General features: G+C 29.2%; 1 protein-coding gene across 1 annotated transcript; it reads right to left on the bottom strand.

The window, feature by feature from the left end:
- Positions 1–8,749: 8,749 nt before the first annotated feature.
- LOC111295744 (polyubiquitin-like) lies at positions 8,750–10,877 on the bottom strand. Its single transcript, XM_022889437.2, has 2 exons — positions 10,814–10,877; positions 8,750–10,100 (listed from the first exon to the last, which is right to left on the bottom strand). Exon 2 carries the CDS (start codon positions 10,098–10,100, stop codon positions 8,955–8,957), a length of 1,146 nt encoding a protein of 381 aa, XP_022745172.1. The 5' UTR covers positions 10,814–10,877; the 3' UTR covers positions 8,750–8,954.
- Between the last annotated feature and the right edge of the window lie 8,107 nt (positions 10,878–18,984).

Here is an 18,984-nt window from a genome sequence, read left to right as displayed (position 1 = left end):
GAAGATAATTCAATTCATATGTTTGCGCATAAAAATAACGTTAAAGGTAAGCTCGATTAGAATTAATCTAGTGATATTTCATATCTTTAAGCAAAATAATATAAGTAAGAGCTCAATTAAAAATGAGCTACTGATAGTAAATCTTTAAGTTATCTGCGTTCATGTCTTTGGGATGATGTTATCATTCAGATCTTATAATTTATAGGTTATATTGTAAACGACCTCCTTAAAATATACAATCCCTCTCATGTTAAGGCTAATTTGCCACCTCGATCATCTACCATTTAAACTTTAACTTTTCTGAGTACCAAGTTACCTTTTTAATGTGTTTACGTCGAATTCTTTTATTATAATAATTGGCTACCTTCTGTTGATAGGTTACAATCCGAGTTAAGGCTATGTCTCTTTGTTTTTTGATGAGGTCGAGATCCGTTCGAAGTATTTTTTCATTTTTTTTAATGCCAATTTAACTCATAAGCTCGGCAGACCAATCTTAACCTGTAGTAAGACTTTCGTTCTAAATGCTAAGTGAATGGGGGTTTCATCATTAGGGACCTTCGTGATTGTCCTAAAGGCCCATAGAACTCTTGGTAGCTTGTTAGCTCATCTCCCTTTTGCTGTGTCAAGCCTCTTCTTTAGAGCTTTTAGTATTGTCTTATTTATGGCTTCGACCTACCTATTGGACTGAGGGTGGGCAATCGATGTGAACCTAAGATCGATGTGAAGATTTAAGCACCATTCTTTGAACCTCAGATTATCAAATTATTTGTCATTGTCTGTTATTATGGATCGAGATAGTCCAAATCTACAAATTCTATTTTTTCATACAAACATTTCAACTTACACTTCTATGGTAGTGGTTAGGGCTTCGACTTTCAACCATTTTGTGAAGTAATCTACTATCACTAAGATAAATCTGCTCTGACTAGTGGCTAGGGTGAATGGTCTGAGAACGTTCATCCTTCATTGTATGAATAGCTATAGGCTGATGACAAGATTGAGCTTGATTGAGGAAAAATGTTACACGTGAGCAAACCTTTGACATTTTTCACATTTTTTTATCAATTCAATTGCATCCCTTCTGATGGTGGGCTAGTAATAGCCCTGTCTCAACACTTTATAAGCCAAAGGTCGAGGTCCAAGGTGATTTTTACATATTTCTTCATGAATTTCTCTTAAGATATACTCTATCTTTTTTTTATCAACATATCTCAAGTAAGGTAGACTAAAGACCTCATATTTAATTTACCTCCAATCATTACATATCAGAGGGTCTTTCTCATTAGTGCTTTAGTTTAGACTTTTTCATCGGATAGCACTTTCATGGTCAGGTATGCTTTAATTGACATCATCCAGGTTTCTTTCTCTGTAACCTGTCTCACAAGTTTATCCTCGGTGCTTTTATGTGTTAGTCCTCTACTAGGACTTAGTCTAAGCTTTTCATTATTGCTCTTGAAGCTAACTTAGATAGAAAGTTTGCTATTAAATTTTTTGACCTTGATTTTTTTTTACTTTGACTTTCTTAAAGCTATCTATTAAAGCTAATGCCTTATTGAGATACTTTTGAATTCCATCTTCTTGAGCTTCGAACTCCTTATTTACTTGATCGACCACTAGTTAAGAGTCGTTCTAAACAGTTATGTGTTGAAATTAGGCTAAGTTGCCAATCTTAGATTGGCTATCAATGCCTTATATTTCATTTCATTATTAGATGCCATGAACTTAAATTTCAAAGCGTATGGGTACTGTAGTCCTTTTAGGCTGATTAGAATGAGATTGGCTCTTCCCTTTTAGCTTGTAACAAATCCATCGACATAGAGCTTTTAGTCATCCTTATTTGGAGTTTTTTTTTTCCTCAGGCTATCTTTCTGATTGTGTTAAGGTGCGTTTTATTACAAAGTCTGCCAACACCTGTGATTTTAATGTTAATTTGGGTAAAAAATATAGATCAAATTCACTAAGCTTTATTGTCAATTTGATTAGCCTTTCCAACATTTCAAGCTTTTGTAAGACTTGTTTCAGTGGCTGATTAGTCAATATGTGGACTGTGTGAGCTTGAAAGTATAACCTGAGTTTTTTGGTCGATGTGACCATGGCATAGGCCAATTTTTCTATACTGTTATAGTTAACTTTAGGTCTCGTTAATACTTTGCTTGTAAAATAGACTGGTTGTTGTTTCCCTTCTTCTTTTTAGACTAAGACCAAGTTGATAACCTAATATGTGCTGACTAAGTACAAATGCAGAGTTTTACCAGTCTTCGATTTTGATAGGATAAGTGGAAAGGATAAGAACTCTTTGAGTTTGTTGAAAGTTTTTCAACATTGAGAAGTCTATTTGAAGTCAAAGACATTTTTGAGAGTTTTGAAGAATGATAGACATCATTCTGTCGATCTGGACATAAATTAACTGAGCATGGTTATTCTACCTGTTAACTTTTACACCTTTTTTATAGAGGTCGGTGCTTTTATTTTTAAGATTGCTTGAATTTTTTTTAGGTTTACCTCTATCCCTCTCTGATTGATCATGTAGCCAACAAACTTGTCTGATGTGACCCCAAAAGCATATTTGTTTAAGTTTCATATTATACTTCTTCAAAGTGTTGAAGGTTTCTCTAAGGTCTTTTAGGTGTTTGGTAAAATGTTTACTCTTAACTATCATATAATCCACATATACTTTTATATTATGACCAATTTGGTCTGTGAATATCTTATTCACTAATCTCTAATAGGTTACCTCTACATTCTTTAATCCGAAAGGTATAACCTTGTAGCAATAAAGGTATTTTTTTCGTAATAAAGGTTATTTTATCCTCATTCTCTTTCAATATTTTGATATGATTATAGTCAGAATAAGTATCTATGAAACTGAAAAAAATCGTGCTTAACATTATCATCTACCAGCCAATCTATGCTAGGGAAAAAAAATTATCTTTGAGACAGGCTTTATTTAGGTCGGTAAAGTCTACGCACATTCTCTATTTTTCATTGTGCTTTTTGACTATGATCACATTGGCTATCTATTCAAAGTAGTAGACCTCCCTGATAAAATTAGCTCGTAATAATTTGCCAATCTCTTCCTCGATGGCCTATTATCTTTTGGGGGTAAAAGTTTTTTTCTTTTGTCAACTAGTTTGACCTCAAGATTAGTATGTAATCTATGGACTATTACCTCGGTATCAATTCTGGGTATATCAGACAATGTCTAGGTAAATAGGTTGACATTATCTTTATAAGTTGAATCAATTGGTCTTTATGCTAGAGCTTGGCTTCTATCTGTATGTATTTTTTAAGGACGTTATTTAGAATGGAATTGTTATGAGGTCTTTAGTTCAGGTCAGTTTGCATCCGACTCCGATCTTTGATCAATTATCTCTTTTTGTTTTATTAGATCGAGATCATTTCTTGTAAAAATAAGTCTCGATGTGATGATTAGTATATTGAGTAACTTGTTGAATTATATTAGTAGATGTAAAGTATGTTATTCATTTAATGCTATATTTTAGCTGAAGTGTTAGCTTGGTCCAGGCAATATCAATTTTTCACGTTGGCTTAAAAGCTCAATTGTTTCTACTATTGTCTCAAAAAATTTTAAAAATAGAACAAAATTGAACTTTTACATAGCTTAGAAGCTTAGAGTGGCTTAAGAGCCCGCTTCTCATAGATCGATCTTATGTTTTGTGTCCTTGTTAATGGTTTCTTACTCTTTTTTAGTTTTTTATGTTGATTCCTCTTTGTTTTTTACCTCGGTATTGGTCAAGCTATTTGCCTACTTCACAATCCTACCCTTCATCGTTGTGACATAACATTTTCGTACCATGAATTAGTCTTTTCGAACTTCTCCAACCTCTGTAAGTGTTGGAAATTTCACTTTCAAGTGGGGAGCTGAGCCTATGAGCCACATAACAAACTAGCTAGGTTAGCTTAATATCATGTTGTAGGTAGATGAGACATCTACTATCATGAACTCTACGACTGAAGTAATCGTCTTTGGTTTTATCCCTAAGGAGATCGAGAGCTTGATGGTTCCTCTTACTAGCATTTGTTCATTTTCAAACCCCACCACCATTGTGGTGATCGACTTCAATTGATCTTCGTCAATTATCATTTTTTTGAAACAACCATAGTACATAACATTGATCAAACTCTTATTATCAAATAGGGTTCTTTTGACCATATAGTTGTATACCAAAGCTGTGATCACTATGACATCATCATGTGGGTGTTGGATCATATCCAAATCTTTCAAGCTGAATGAGAATAGCTCATATCTCTAATATTTTTCTCTTTGAGTTGAGGTGTCTATTGCCATCACTGTGCCCATGTTAAATTTTTTTTTCATCGAGGTGAAGCTACCTTATGTGATTACGTTAATCACCGTGGTGATTAGCTTGTTATTATCAGTTTGGCCTTCTTCTTGATTCAATTTTTCTCTCTGGCCATTTTTTTTCCTTGATCTAATCTTTGTTCTCTACCCTAAATGGATGATCCATGGTCATTTTTATAGTCTTTTTTAAATTGGTTTTATCTTTTCTGTCCTGTAAATCTTTTCAGTTGACCTCATCTTATTAGAGCCTAAATCTCATTTTTTAGGTCGACACAGTTTTTCATAATATGATCGATATCTCGATGGAAGGCACATATTCTTGTTAGATCCCGTCTTATATTTTGTCTCAGTGGCTTAGGCCATATAAGGTTAAAATTTCTTTCCATTTGCATCAAAATCTTCTTATGGGAGGTATTTAGTGTAATGTAGCTTTTTTCTCTAATGGAGCTTTTAGCCCTGTGTTATCTCCCTCTTAGGGGAGGATCATAAAATTTCTTGCCTTTTTTTCGATTGAGGAAAAAGGATGAGCCTTTTTTACCTTAGTTTGTTTTCATTACAGCTTCAACGTTGATATATTTCTCTATTATTAGTAGGACATCGATTAGAGTTTTGAGTGGCTTCAGCGACAATATCAATTTTAAGTGGTACTTCTTATCATTGAGTCCACTAGTTAGTACAGCGATAACGACCATCTATTCTAGGCCTTTGACCTATAGTGCTCTATGTTAAAACATGTGACATAGCTTTTTAAAGTTTCATTCCACCCTTGATGAATTCACATCAAGCTCAAGGTTTTTTTCTTAGCTCTTCGGCTACTCACAAATTGAGATAAGAATGAGTGGCTGAGCTACTTAAAAGTAATAATCGACCTCGGCTCCAGACTATTATACCAAGACCAAGTTGTGCCTTTCAACTTAGTGGCCAAGCTTTTGCACATTAGAGCCTTATCTGCCCTATACATCATCATATTAGTTCTATAAAGTTTCAAATGAGCAAAGGGATCAGAAGTATCGTCATATGTCTCCAATGTTGGTATTTTAAATCCTTTATAAGGCATGGCTCTATCAATCTCATTGCTAAAGATTAAGGTTTCCAAGAATTTGAGCTCATCTTCAAATGTTGCTGGTTTCATTTTCAGCTTTTTTTACATGGCTTGTATCCGAGCTTTTAAATCTCTGTTTGGTGGAAGTTAATTTGTTTGTTTGGATTTTTGGGTTGTAGCATGTGTAGAATTGTAGCTAGGGAGGTGATAAGTTAGATTGGTGTGTTCTTTTTCTTTGGAGGCTGAGGAGGCTTCCATCTTTTCGTAGCTTGATTACCCGACAATGGCTTCCTGGCTTAGTGTGATAAGGTTTGAGACTTTGGAGACTTGCGATAGGATTATGATTTGTAGCATCTGTTTGAAGGCTTGCATTTGTTCAATTAGGGCTTGAAATTGCTCCATGGTTGGACCTGTTTATAGTTGAGCTAGGCGAACGGAACACTGGCTTATGTGAGTTTCTATTTTGGTCGGGGCGACTATCTCTTCTTCCTTTTGGGTTCTTTTTCTTGGTGGCATTATTTTGTACTTCGCTAGTATGAAATTTATCCCTACCTGCGTTTCAAATGTTGGTGCCAAGCTCCGATCTGAAGGCGATCTTGTAAATACAAAATGAAATGACGGTTACAAGTAAAGGCAGAAAATGTTCCCTGCATTTGCACTATAACGTGCAAGTCAATAAGTATCAGGTTGTAAAAAAAATGAGAGAGTAGGAAAAAGAGAGATATGGGTTAGATGAACCTGACTTCATGATGCTTGAGTCTTTATATTTATAAATAAGTTGGGAGAGACTAAAAAGGGACAATTAGGACAGAGTCGAGTTAAGGTGGCACTGTCTATGTCAGATCAATTAGATATATCAAGTCGACACAAATGATCAAAATGTCCCTAATTATCTATTGAAAACTTAAAAAAAAAAAAAAAAAAACTATTATGTCTTTTTAACCATTATAAGCCCTTTAACAATTTTCATATCAAAATTGATGATTTCATCGTGCAGATTTCTATTGTGCGTGCTGCGAATGTTAAGTCCGAAGAGATTGAGTCCCCTCTTCGGATGGAAAAGTCATATTCCTGCATAACTCACCATCTGTCGAGAATGACAACGTAGGAACTCTACTGTCCCTGGTGAAAAGTGAGAAAGAAAGGGAACCTGTTACATGTCCCAAATGTGCATATTTTCTCAATGTAAACGCGGATATGTCCCAAACATTTCTGATTCATTTGTTCTATTCCTCAACCATCTATTGATCAAAGATTCAAAATTCTAATACATTATGTTTGGGTTTTTTTGATTGATTAAAATGCTAACACGAATATCTTGATAATGTACGCTGTTTACAGGGAGAGATTTTATACAAGAGTTGGGCAGGACAGAAAGTAGCTTTTACTTATTTATTTGATATAAATTATAAAAGCTCCCATGTAATCAGGGCCGAATATATATTTCTTGTGGTTTAAAAAGTGTTAGTTTTTTATTGAGATTTCGATGATTTGAATTTTAATCATTAAAATTAAAAAATTGATGAAAAGTATTACTTTTGATTAAATCTTAAAAGTAAGTATATTTAGTCTCTAATCCCATAATATTTTCTTTTTTTTTTTATGTAACTTTCTTTCTACTTACTGAAATTAAGAGATGGCAAAAAGTGTTGGTTCTGTAAACCTTAAAACTAAGTTTATTTGGTTTCTAATCTCATTGTTTTTTTTCCTAAAATATTAAAAGAGTTTTCTTAACTATTTTATTTTCCTAACCTAAACTCGCATACTTATATTTTTTTGGTTAGGTAACTTTTTTTAATTTTTTTAATTACTCTTCAACAATTTTTTTCTCTTTAAATTTAAGTTTGAATTCAGAATCAAATCATAGGAAATAGTTTCACATTATTAAGGAAATAATTTTCTTTATTATTTTTTATTATCTTCACATTTCCCAAACAATTACTTGTATGAAAATTTTGTGGAGTTCACTGTTTATGATTAGATTTATTCACATTACAGGATTTTATTAAAAATGAACCAAAAAAAAAAAAAAAGGTCGTAACCTAAAATTAAAGGACGTTTATGTTTTTTTCCTATAAATATTTAAAACATTTCAAAAAAAAAAAAAGAGAATGGGGGAAGGAGATATTTTCCGGTTTTTTCGGTGGAAATAGGATATTTCATATAGAGTTGGAGAGGCTGGTGATATTTCCTGAAACATAAAATACTGATTCCAAATTCCGAATTAAAATTTCACTGCTGTCGTCAGTCACTCTTAATTTCCTAAAGCGAAAAACCAGAAGGGGGCGAGTCAAAGCTAAGCTCAGCAATATTTCCGTCCAACCACCAAGTAGATTCACTCACTCACCCTTGGTTTTTCTCAATTACTCAACATTCTGTTTGGTCAATCAGAAACTGTCCAAAGAAAGAAAATTGAAAATTTGCCCATATTTTTAAGAGTATGGTCAATTTGAGCCCGTAAACCCAATGCAGGCAATACTCTTTCCTTGGCTTCCTAGAGAGAGACTCTTTGGCCACCAAAATTCGCCATGATTGAAATTCGTTCAGACAAGCAAGCAAGCTGCTGACTGGGTGGCAGCGCAATTTAAGAAGATGTGCATATATCTAATTGGTTAAATCTGCCGCATCAGTTGGTACTCATTTTGGACATATGTCCAGTTTTGTTTGGTCATCTCGATTCTGAATCTAGATTTGTAAATCTGACGGTTGTACGAGGTTGAAGTTTCAACAATGGCTGATGTTTGCACTTGCATCAGCGTATCGAGACACATTTGTACCACAGCCACAAGCTCAGCAATTCCTGCAGTAATGTGAACTCTTGATTTCCCTTTTTTCTCTGGTAACAGGTGCTGAAGCAAATCAACCCTCGATTAATGCAAAAGAAAGACCAATGGCTATCAATCACTGTTAGAATATTTTGCATGAAAAGAATTCCTGACGAGATACATCCTCAGGCAAATATCAGGAGCTATCGGTTGCAAAGGAAAAGGTTCCAAAGATTCACCATGACTACAACTGCCTCTAAGCTCTACCAAACAGCTTACAAGCTGCTAAATTCATATCAAATGTAAGTCTTTTCCATAAAGAAAAAAGGTTAAAATTTAGGCCCACTGATTAACAAGAAAACACTTCGTAATAGTAATCATGCATCATCTTTCTTATTATACCAAAAAAAATCATATCATTTCTGCAATGCAACACTCTCCATCCCTCTTCCGGCTTACCTCGCACTCTTCAGGAAACATAACTTTCTGCAGTGATTGGCACACAAAGAGAGTCTAAAATATTAACGCATCACACACCAGAAGCATATCAAATATGTAGTACTAACAAGTAGCTGAAGCAGACCACATCAAGAAAGATCCACAAACCAGCAAACTAAATTATAAGAAAACATTTATAGGAGGGAAGTATTTTATAGATCTAGCATAATCCATGAAAGGTTTAATACCACAACAGGACCGATAAAGGATAAACCAAACAGTCAACCGAAATGAGTTTCAGATATTATTTAAAGCCAACAAACACAAACAACTCCATAAAAGACCAAACACCCTTAATGCTTAATCAGATTTCAAGCTTTAAAACTTAGAAACCACCACGAAGGCGAAGGACAAGATGAAGAGTAGATTCCTTCTGGATGTTATAATCTGCAAGAGTTCTCCCGTCCTCCAGCTGCTTTCCGGCAAAAATCAACCTCTGCTGGTCGGGTGGGATCCCTTCCTTGTCCTGAATCTTTGCCTTAACGTTATCAATGGTGTCTGAACTTTCAACCTCCAAAGTGATCGTCTTTCCAGTTAAGGTCTTAACAAAGATCTGCATCCCACCACGCAGTCGTAACACCAAGTGAAGGGTTGACTCCTTTTGGATATTATAGTCAGCCAAAGTCCTCCCATCTTCAAGCTGCTTTCCAGCAAAGATGAGCCTTTGCTGGTCAGGGGGGATACCCTCCTTGTCTTGGATCTTTGCCTTCACGTTGTCAATGGTGTCTGAACTTTCAACCTCCAAAGTGATAGTCTTTCCAGTCAGAGTCTTCACAAAGATCTGCATACCACCACGAAGGCGGAGAACCAAATGGAGAGTTGACTCCTTCTGGATATTATAATCAGCAAGAGTCCTTCCATCTTCAAGCTGTTTTCCTGCAAAGATCAATCTCTGCTGGTCTGGTGGGATACCCTCTTTGTCCTGAATTTTGGATTTCACATTATCAATGGTGTCTGAACTCTCAACCTCAAGGGTAATGGTCTTGCCAGTGAGGGTTTTGACAAAGATTTGCATGCCACCACGAAGACGAAGCACTAGATGGAGGGTGGACTCCTTCTGGATGTTATAATCTGCCAGTGTACGACCATCTTCAAGCTGCTTTCCAGCAAAGATAAGCCTCTGTTGGTCTGGGGGAATTCCTTCCTTGTCTTGAATCTTAGCCTTGACATTATCAATAGTGTCAGAACTTTCAACCTCCAAGGTAATTGTCTTTCCAGTGAGAGTCTTGACAAAGATTTGCATGCCACCACGTAGTCGAAGCACCAGGTGGAGGGTGGACTCCTTCTGGATGTTGTAGTCAGCTAGCGTGCGACCATCTTCAAGTTGTTTGCCAGCAAAGATTAGCCTTTGCTGATCTGGTGGGATCCCTTCTTTGTCCTGAATCTTAGCCTTCACATTGTCGATGGTGTCTGAACTCTCCACCTCAAGAGTGATGGTCTTGCCAGTAAGGGTTTTCACAAAGATTTGCATCTATTAAATCAAAGGATCAAAACAGATTAGAATCTCAAGATTTCAAAAAATTATAAGAAAATCAAACAAAGTGGTAAACCATAAATCATTACTTATGGTCATGGCTAACAATAGATTTGTAAATCTATAAAATGACTTTAATCTTTAGGACGAAAAAAGCATTAAATATTCAAAAGAAAGAAAAAAATAAGAAGAAAAAAAAGTTCCTAGACAAAATCAAAGTCGGTGAATTCATATATCATTCATTATATTTTAACAAATTTAAAAACAAGAAAACAAAATCTGCAGGAATACCAAAATATCACTTTTTAAATAAAAAATAACTCCAAGAAAATTCATAATTATAAAAACGAATAGAAAGAGTAGATCAGAAGCCCAAACAAATATAACGTGCACAGATACAGAATATATCAATTAAAATTAAAAATTTCCAAGAACCCACAGCGATAAATCTAAAAATTTTACATATTTATAACTGAATTTCGATAAACAAAGATAATCCATTAAGAGTTCCACCAATAATTTACCTATCCTCTATTCAGGTAACAGATTTAAGATAATACGATTAACAAACAAGATTTGATTAATTAAAAAAATAAAAAAAATTATTCATAATACATAAAACAATCAAAATGTCGATTGCTACGGCAAGATCAATCAAAATTCGAAATAATTAAAATTGGAAATTTAAAAGAGAAAGGAACTATGATTACCGTGAAAAAGAAATTGGAAAAAGCTTCAAACGTTGAAAATTGAATTGTTTGCCGAACAATAGATGAGGCTAGGGTTATGGGATCTACGCTCCTCTTATAGATGGAATTTGCCGACTTGATGACGATATTGCCGATAAGATAACCAATCAGTTCCTGCCACGTAATTTCAACTCCTTACGTACCGTAGCGTATGCGCTGGACTTTGGGTTTTTTTTTTTCTTTTTTTTTCTTTGGCGTGTAAAATAAAATAAGGGAAATAAAATGACAAAAGCTAAAAATTAGGCATTTATTTTTTTTTAAGTTTTTAATTTATCCTTAACCCCTCAATTTAGACGTATAATTCATGTCATCGAGTCATATTTTATATCAGACATAATTTTAAATATAATATAAATTATTTTAATACGAATATGATATAAAAATTTAAATGATACGAATAATTTAAACACAAATATGATATGTTTATCATATATGTTACACGTTACATGACATGATATAATTAATACATTTAAAATTAATTTATATTCAAATAACATGACACATCACGATTAGCATAATTATATACGAATAAAAAAATTAGATATGATTAATTACTCAAATAATACGATACGATTAACATGATCAGATACGAATAACATGATTAATCTATTTATTTAAACAAAAAAATCATTTAAATTAGTATTTAAACAAAAAAAAATTTATAATTTATAATTTTATAATTTATTTAAATATCAAAATGATATGATAAATATGATTATTAATTTATTTTTTAAATAAATTAAAATAAATTTTAAAAATTTTTTTATATTATAAACAATATCATGTCTTAAGCATATAATTACTATTTTACACAAACATGACATGAATAACATCGTGTCTTAATCATGTTAACATGATTAAAACACGAAATATGATTATATTAAATATATATATACGATTTTTTTATGTTATTTTTGTGTTGTGTTTAAAATTATCAGGTCTACCTCTACCTTGTAATTTACTTCTAAAGAAGACATTATACACACAAGCTCCTTCAAACCAACAACCTCAAAATGCCAATTTCAATAACATGTCAATTGATTTAAGGGATGGTCAACAATTAGGCATTAATTTATAGGCTAAAATAATAAAAAATTTTGAATTTATTATTTTATTTAGATAAATTTTTATATTTTAAGTAAGTCCTTAATATTAAATTTATATCTAAATAAAATTTTAAATTTTAATATAAATTTAAATAAAATCTTTAATTTTTAGTTAAATAAATTCTTATGTAAATCAATTTTTTAAGTAAAACTTTATTTGGTAATAATAAAAAATAATAATTTATTTGAATAAAATAAAATTATAGAGATTTAAAAAAATAATTTGTAAACTTTTTAAAATATTTTAACATTATTATACTTTAAATTTTGTTATTTAAGATTACAAAAAATTAAATAAATTGATAAAATTATTAAGTATTCATTTTTTTATTTTTTATATAATATATTTATATTATAGAATAAGATTAATTAAGTTTAATATCACGAATTAGATGAGAGTAATTTATTAACAAAATTATTTAAAAACAAACTATAGAACATAAAAAAAATATTAATGACCTTTAATTTTTTATATGATAATATATTTAAAAATATTTATTTAAAAAAATTCATTTTTTCTTAATAAAATATCCATGTTATACCTTTTTTTTCTCACTTTTAAAACATTTTTTTTTCACGTAACTCTTTTTCTCCCCTCGCATCATGGGACGTGTACATTTTTTTGGTCTATGGTATACATTTTCTTAGTATTTATTACATGACTAAAATTATGCACTTTTGAATTAGTAAATAATAAAAATGATATAATAGTAACTTAATAAAATGGAAAAGCATATGGAAAATCTCAAAAAGTAAATACTATATCAAGTAGTTTTTTTTATTTTTCATTTATATATTTCATTATTAAAATTTCATTGCATTTTTCTTATTTATTTTTATGTGAGATTATTGAATTTACTTATAATCATTTTGATAGACAATGATATTGGTTTAAATGAGATTCAAAATAATAATGATAACAAGACTAATTATTTTAGTCTAAAGTAAATTAAGTTTTAGGTAATAAAATTCTAAAAATATTAATGATTCAAAAAAATTTATGAATATTCAATCACCTTCTCTTCTTTTATAAATATATATATATTATGTAAGCTTTTATCTTAATAAATACATACATATTAAATCATGACTACTTTTATATAATACGTGCATTTTAATATACAAAATCATGCAATAACAACTTTTAAACCAAATTAGGTCAAATACCTGCACGTTGTTATAGGTCAAAATATTTTCGTTTTATCATTTTTATTAAAGGTGAGAAAAAAATCAAGAACTTTTAAAATTGATCCAAAGAAAACATAATGTTTGGATCGAATCGATTTTTTTCTTATTCGATTTGCATCAAGTTTGAATATTAAATATATATATTAGATCGGATCAAGAGGTGAAAAATAAAAAAAAAATCGAACCAAAGCAAATTATATATTTTTCTTAGTTTATATATATTTTAAATTTTTTAAAAATAAAAATAATAATTTTATACCAAAATCTACTTAAATATATTAAAAATTAATATCAAAATAATATATAAAAATTAAAAATTGATAAATTGAACTGAACCGAATCAGTAAAATTTTGGTCGGTTCGATTCAGATCAAATAAATGTTCGATTTGGATTTGGATCAAATTTTAAATTTTTATTATATTATGCAATATCTGAAAAAACTAAAACTGAATCTGATTTGAGTCGAACTATTATCAAACCTAATTTTTATTCATTATTTTTTTTGAAAAATTTATCTAATTAAAAAAATATGAAAGTTAAAAAATCAAATAAGGATGACACGTAAATATTTTAATTGACCTCATATTCTCATCAAATATAGAATAAAAAATAAAAAATTATAAAAAGAAAAAAGTAAAAGAAAAATAAAAAATAAAAAGAGATCACAAAAAATGCTACATGGACACTCCAATTGAATTTAAAGTATCAAATAATAACTTTATAAATATACCACATATATAAATATAAAATTAAAATAATTATAAAATATATACTTGCATATATATATATATATATATATCCAAACAACTTTAGTAAAAAAGATTAAAAGTTGAGTTCCTATGCGATATTAGTAATAATGAGTTTTTTTTAAAGAAATTTATATCATTGATTTAAAAAAGCTAAAAAAAGACAAAAAAAATGAAATAAAATCAAATTCAGATGTGACATCAACACCTTTAATAATATTTTTTCTAAATAATTATTAAATATTGAAAAACATGAAAAATACATATTTTTAATAATAATATCAAATGGATATGATATTTAAAAAAATTAAAAATATTCAAAAACATTTATTAAATATACAATATAAAAAAATAAAGAAAGTGAAAAAGCAATCAAATAGCTTGACATGTGGCATAACTTTGATATAAAGTGGGTATCACAAAAAATAAAAATAAAAAATTATTTATTAAATATATAAAAAATAAAAATGTAAAAAAAAGAATATCAAGCAATTCTCATAAAAAATTCAAAATAAAAAAAAATATTTATTAAATATTTATAAAAAAAAACTAAAGGAAAGGTAAAAAAGAAAAAAAAATTAATATTAGTGAATCTAACAAAGGGGCTTCTAAATACACCAAATTTTTTTATACAACATCATTTTTTAAAAAATATCCACATACTAAATGTCAATTTTAACCTTTAATAAATGATAGCCTTAATAGCTTATACACCCAAAAACCATATCATATTTCTCAAAAATGAATTTTTAAGTGTTATATTGTGTTATCAAAAATTCTTTTTCGAGAAAGCAACATAATTTTTGAAAATGGATTATCGAGAACACAAAAATCTCTCAATTGCTTTCTCATAAATGAATTTTCTAGAACACATTATGTACTTTTGGAAATTCATTTTCAAGAATACATAAAAAAATTTTAAAATATATTTAATTATACTTTTGATAACGGGAAAATTAGGATTTCAAATATTTGGACCATTGAAGAATATCATCAATAGATTGACAAATCCAACAGTAAAGAATAGTGGTTGAAAAATTAAATATTGTCAGATTTACCAATCTACCAATAACATTATCAATGACAATGTTCTGCAGGGTGTTCAAGCTCGAACTAGCATGCATATACACATAAGGGTCATCAACAAGCTTATTCTTACTTGATCATATGTGTGAATGGAAGAGACCAAGTTTTCAAGTTTGCATGGAATAAAAATGTTTTTATCCTAAGCCCATAAGACCAAGAAAACAATTTCAATTTATTATATGCATATTGAGAATATTGATTTTAATTCCATTCACACATATAATCAAATAAATGGGTTTATAAGCGCATGAATAAGATTTTTTATTAAAAGTAAAATCGAGCTTCTTGGATATAGAGATTGGATAAACTTTATATTTTCTTGGATATTCATTTTTGAGGAGACACCTAACTTTTCTATTTTCATTCCTACCCTTTTTTTCTTCTTCTTTCTTCACTTTCTAAAATCAAGTTTCTCGAAAATAAATATCCGATAAGTTTTAAAACTTCTTAAAAATGGATATCTAAGAAACTTTAAGAATTCTCAGATATCTATTTTTGAGAAATTTCAAAACTTCTCAAATATCCATTTTCGAGAAGTTTGAAAACTTATCGGATATTTATTTTCAAGAAACTTGATTTTCAAGAAGTGAAAAGAGAAGAAAAGAGAAATGGAAAGAATGGAAAACATAAAGGTTAAAGGTATGATGTATTTAGTAGAAATAGAAAAATAAGTTTCGAGTTTGAAGTGTATATAGAAGTGAGGTGTATATAGCATTAAATGTGATGCATTTAGAATTCCTCATCTAATAAAAATATAAAATCTTTAAAAATATTTATCTTTATATGATAACATTTAGATTCATAGGTCTATAACTAGACCTGACTTTAAGAGTTGTCACCGATATTTTTTTGTTAAGGTGTGATTGGCTACCTAAATAAATATGTCCCTTTGTAAAAAGAAATCTCAAGCTTAACTTAGGTCTCTTTAAAAGGTAAATTTTATGTTTATGAAATAGTTCAATTTCATTTTATTCAAGCCTAAAAATATTTTTGAGTTTTTACCAAATAATTTTAATTATTAGAAATTAATCTTAAAATTACTCCAATCGTTTGGTAGTGACTTAAGATAATTTTCTCACCTCAGGAGTATTTATGAAAACTTATGTCCCACTCTAAAGAGGCTCCGTCATTGGATTCATTAACATATTTTCTATGAAATTATTTTTTGAAAGCAAATAATAAAATCCTCCAATCATTTGGTAAGATTTTATATAAATGCATATCCCTTAATCGTTTGGTGGGATTTTTATTTGAAAACCTCAAAAAATTTCTTTTGAAAAAAAAATCATTAAATCCTTCAATAGTTTGGCAAGATTTAATGAAAATTTGAATCTTCTAATCGTTTGGTAGGATTGAAAAATTATTTCAAAAATTCACTATGAAATTATTCAATCATTTGGTAGAATTCATAATTCAAGATTTACATATTCCAATAATTTGGTAGGAATCATGAATTTATTATAAAAATTTAGTTTAAAATAAGAAAGAGAAACAATTAACTAACATAAATAGATATAAAAATAAAGAAACAAATAGAAATTACCTTGTCTTCTTTCTTGTTTCTCTACAAAACAACCTATGGCTTCATTAGTGCCTTTTGCATGAGGTGATTGCCTTTTTTTTTTTTTTTTTGTTTAAACATAAATCAAATAGAAACCTAAAATATATATACCTGAAATCTTTGAAAATTTTACTGTTAAAACTTTTTGTTGAATGCCTCTTTTTTTGTATTTCTTCTCAACTCCTTTCTCCAACACAGAAATCCCAAGAGAAAATCCCAATTATCTAAATTCAAAACACTAGAAAAGACTATAAAAAAACTCTTAATTTTTTGCTTTTTTTTTTTACTTTCTATCTTGATTTTTTTGATTGATTCTTAATTGTTTCGAATTGATCCTAATGAGGTATTTTTATAAGACTCTAATCTAAATCTCAATAGGAGAAGGTTTTCTTAGTTTCAATCTCCTAATCAAAGTCAATTTTAGATTTTTAATCCAAGTTCACCTCTCAAATCAATACATTTCTTTTTTTCAATTAGAATACTATATTTTAAACCAAATCAAACTTTTCCCTTTTTCTTTTTTTTTAACCATAAATCAATTAATTAACAAAATACATAATCCTAAACTAAACAAAATACTAAAATCTTAAAATTAAATTAAAAAATACCCTAAACTAAATGGGGTGTCTACACTTTATATTTTTTAAAAATTAATTAAATATAAAAAATGAAAACTAAAAAAAAAAAGGAAGCATGAGAATGTGCCATGTAACACATTCTAGAGCGAGTCAACCTTTAGTGAAAATGATCAAAATTTTACTAATGGATTTATTTTTTTCAAATTCATACTAGTATTTGGGGCCTCACTTTGCTCAATTTTTTTATTACTTTTTGGTATTGTGTTGGGTAATTGTAATGTGTTAAATAAAGAAAATAAAGAAAATAAATAACAATGCATATAGTTGAATTATGAAGATATAAATAGCATAAAATGTTGTGAAGAGAAAAAAAAGACAAATTAAGAACTTTAATATCATAATAAAGTCAGAAAGATCCAAAAAAAGACATAACTAAATTGATTTGCTCCAATGTTGTTAGAGGCCAATTTATTCATAATCGAGATAGATAATTACTTTAAAAGTATTTTATGCTATCATGGTAAATAAGCAGTAATCATCGATTTTGAGGTGGTTGTTGTTGACAAATTTTTTTCATCCTGCTGAGAATGTTTTGTTTTTGCTGTTGTAATGTACCTTCCGATATTTTGTTTTTTCAACAAGCGATAGAGTGATAGAAGAATTATTGTTTGGTAGATGTTTATGAAAATAGTTTGGAATATGCTGTAAAAATAATATAATAAGTAGTTAGTGATATTTTTGAATGTATGTTTTGTTATATTATGTAGTAATAGTATATGTCTAATTGCTTACCAAGATGGAGTGAGGATTGTCGTTTATGTTGGTCATTAATTAGTGGAAAGCATGGGCGTCACAATAGCCATCAATTTCATTATCTGCATAGTGAGGTAGAGAAATGTAATGTAAGTCATAAAATATAATAACTATATTTTAAATGAATTGAGATAAAAAAAAGTCTGTGAAATTAAGATTTTACCTTGTTTTTGTTAGAGGATATATATTGTTATAGTAGTGGATGTTTCATGATGCAAAAATACTTTGAAAGTGTTAGCATTTTTTAATGTAAAAGTTAGAATATTTTGCTTTCTAAGATGATATGCAATAACAAATTCGTGCCATCCATTCTGGAGGTATAATTGTCTGTTGATTTTTTTCAATTCCATTTTGAATGGATTTGGCAAAAAATCCTTAATGTGCATAGTTGTTGGAGTTGGGATCATTGACATATATTGTTAGCCTTGAATTAATCTTTATTTTAAAATGACAAAACATTAAGCTAAATAAGTTTGATCAAGATTTTGAAAAAGATTTATTTAGTACAAACTCTTAAGTTTTATTATTTTGGTACTAAATAAATAATATAATTTTCAAAGTTTAAATAAACCTTTCTTTATGTTTTCTTATTTCTTAAATCAAAAGTATCTTTAAACATTATTTATTTGAGTTTAAATGGAAGACTAATTGTTGTTTTTAAAGTGAACTTATTCATTTTGGACTCAATGTATTTTTGATAATATTGATTTTTAAAAATAGATTAACTTAAGAAAGTTATTTTACAATAACAAAGTTTTTCAACATTGAACTATTTTATTTTTTTGTATTAATTCACAAAGTTTTAATATTTGAATTTTATATGATTGGAAAGCTTTTTGAGTCTACTTTCTAATGGATAAATAAAATCTAAATCTAAATTTTTTAAGGAAAGATTTTGAATTTTTACTAGATAATTTGTAATTGTCTAGAAACTGCATAAGGGGTAGCTTTGAAAATTCTCTATAATTCATATACAATGAATTAGGTGATGAATTTATATGGATAAAAATTCCTTTAAGTCTAGTTTTTAAATCTTCAAACGGTTTTTGATTT

This window comes from Durio zibethinus, chromosome 14 (assembly GCF_047325235.1).
Source record: "Durio zibethinus cultivar Kanyao isolate XHJ-2024 chromosome 14, ASM4732523v1, whole genome shotgun sequence".
Taxonomy (NCBI): Eukaryota; Viridiplantae; Streptophyta; class Magnoliopsida; order Malvales; family Malvaceae; genus Durio; species Durio zibethinus.
The sequence above is the reverse complement of the archived record's forward strand: the minus strand, read 5'-3'. Positions and strand labels throughout refer to the sequence as shown.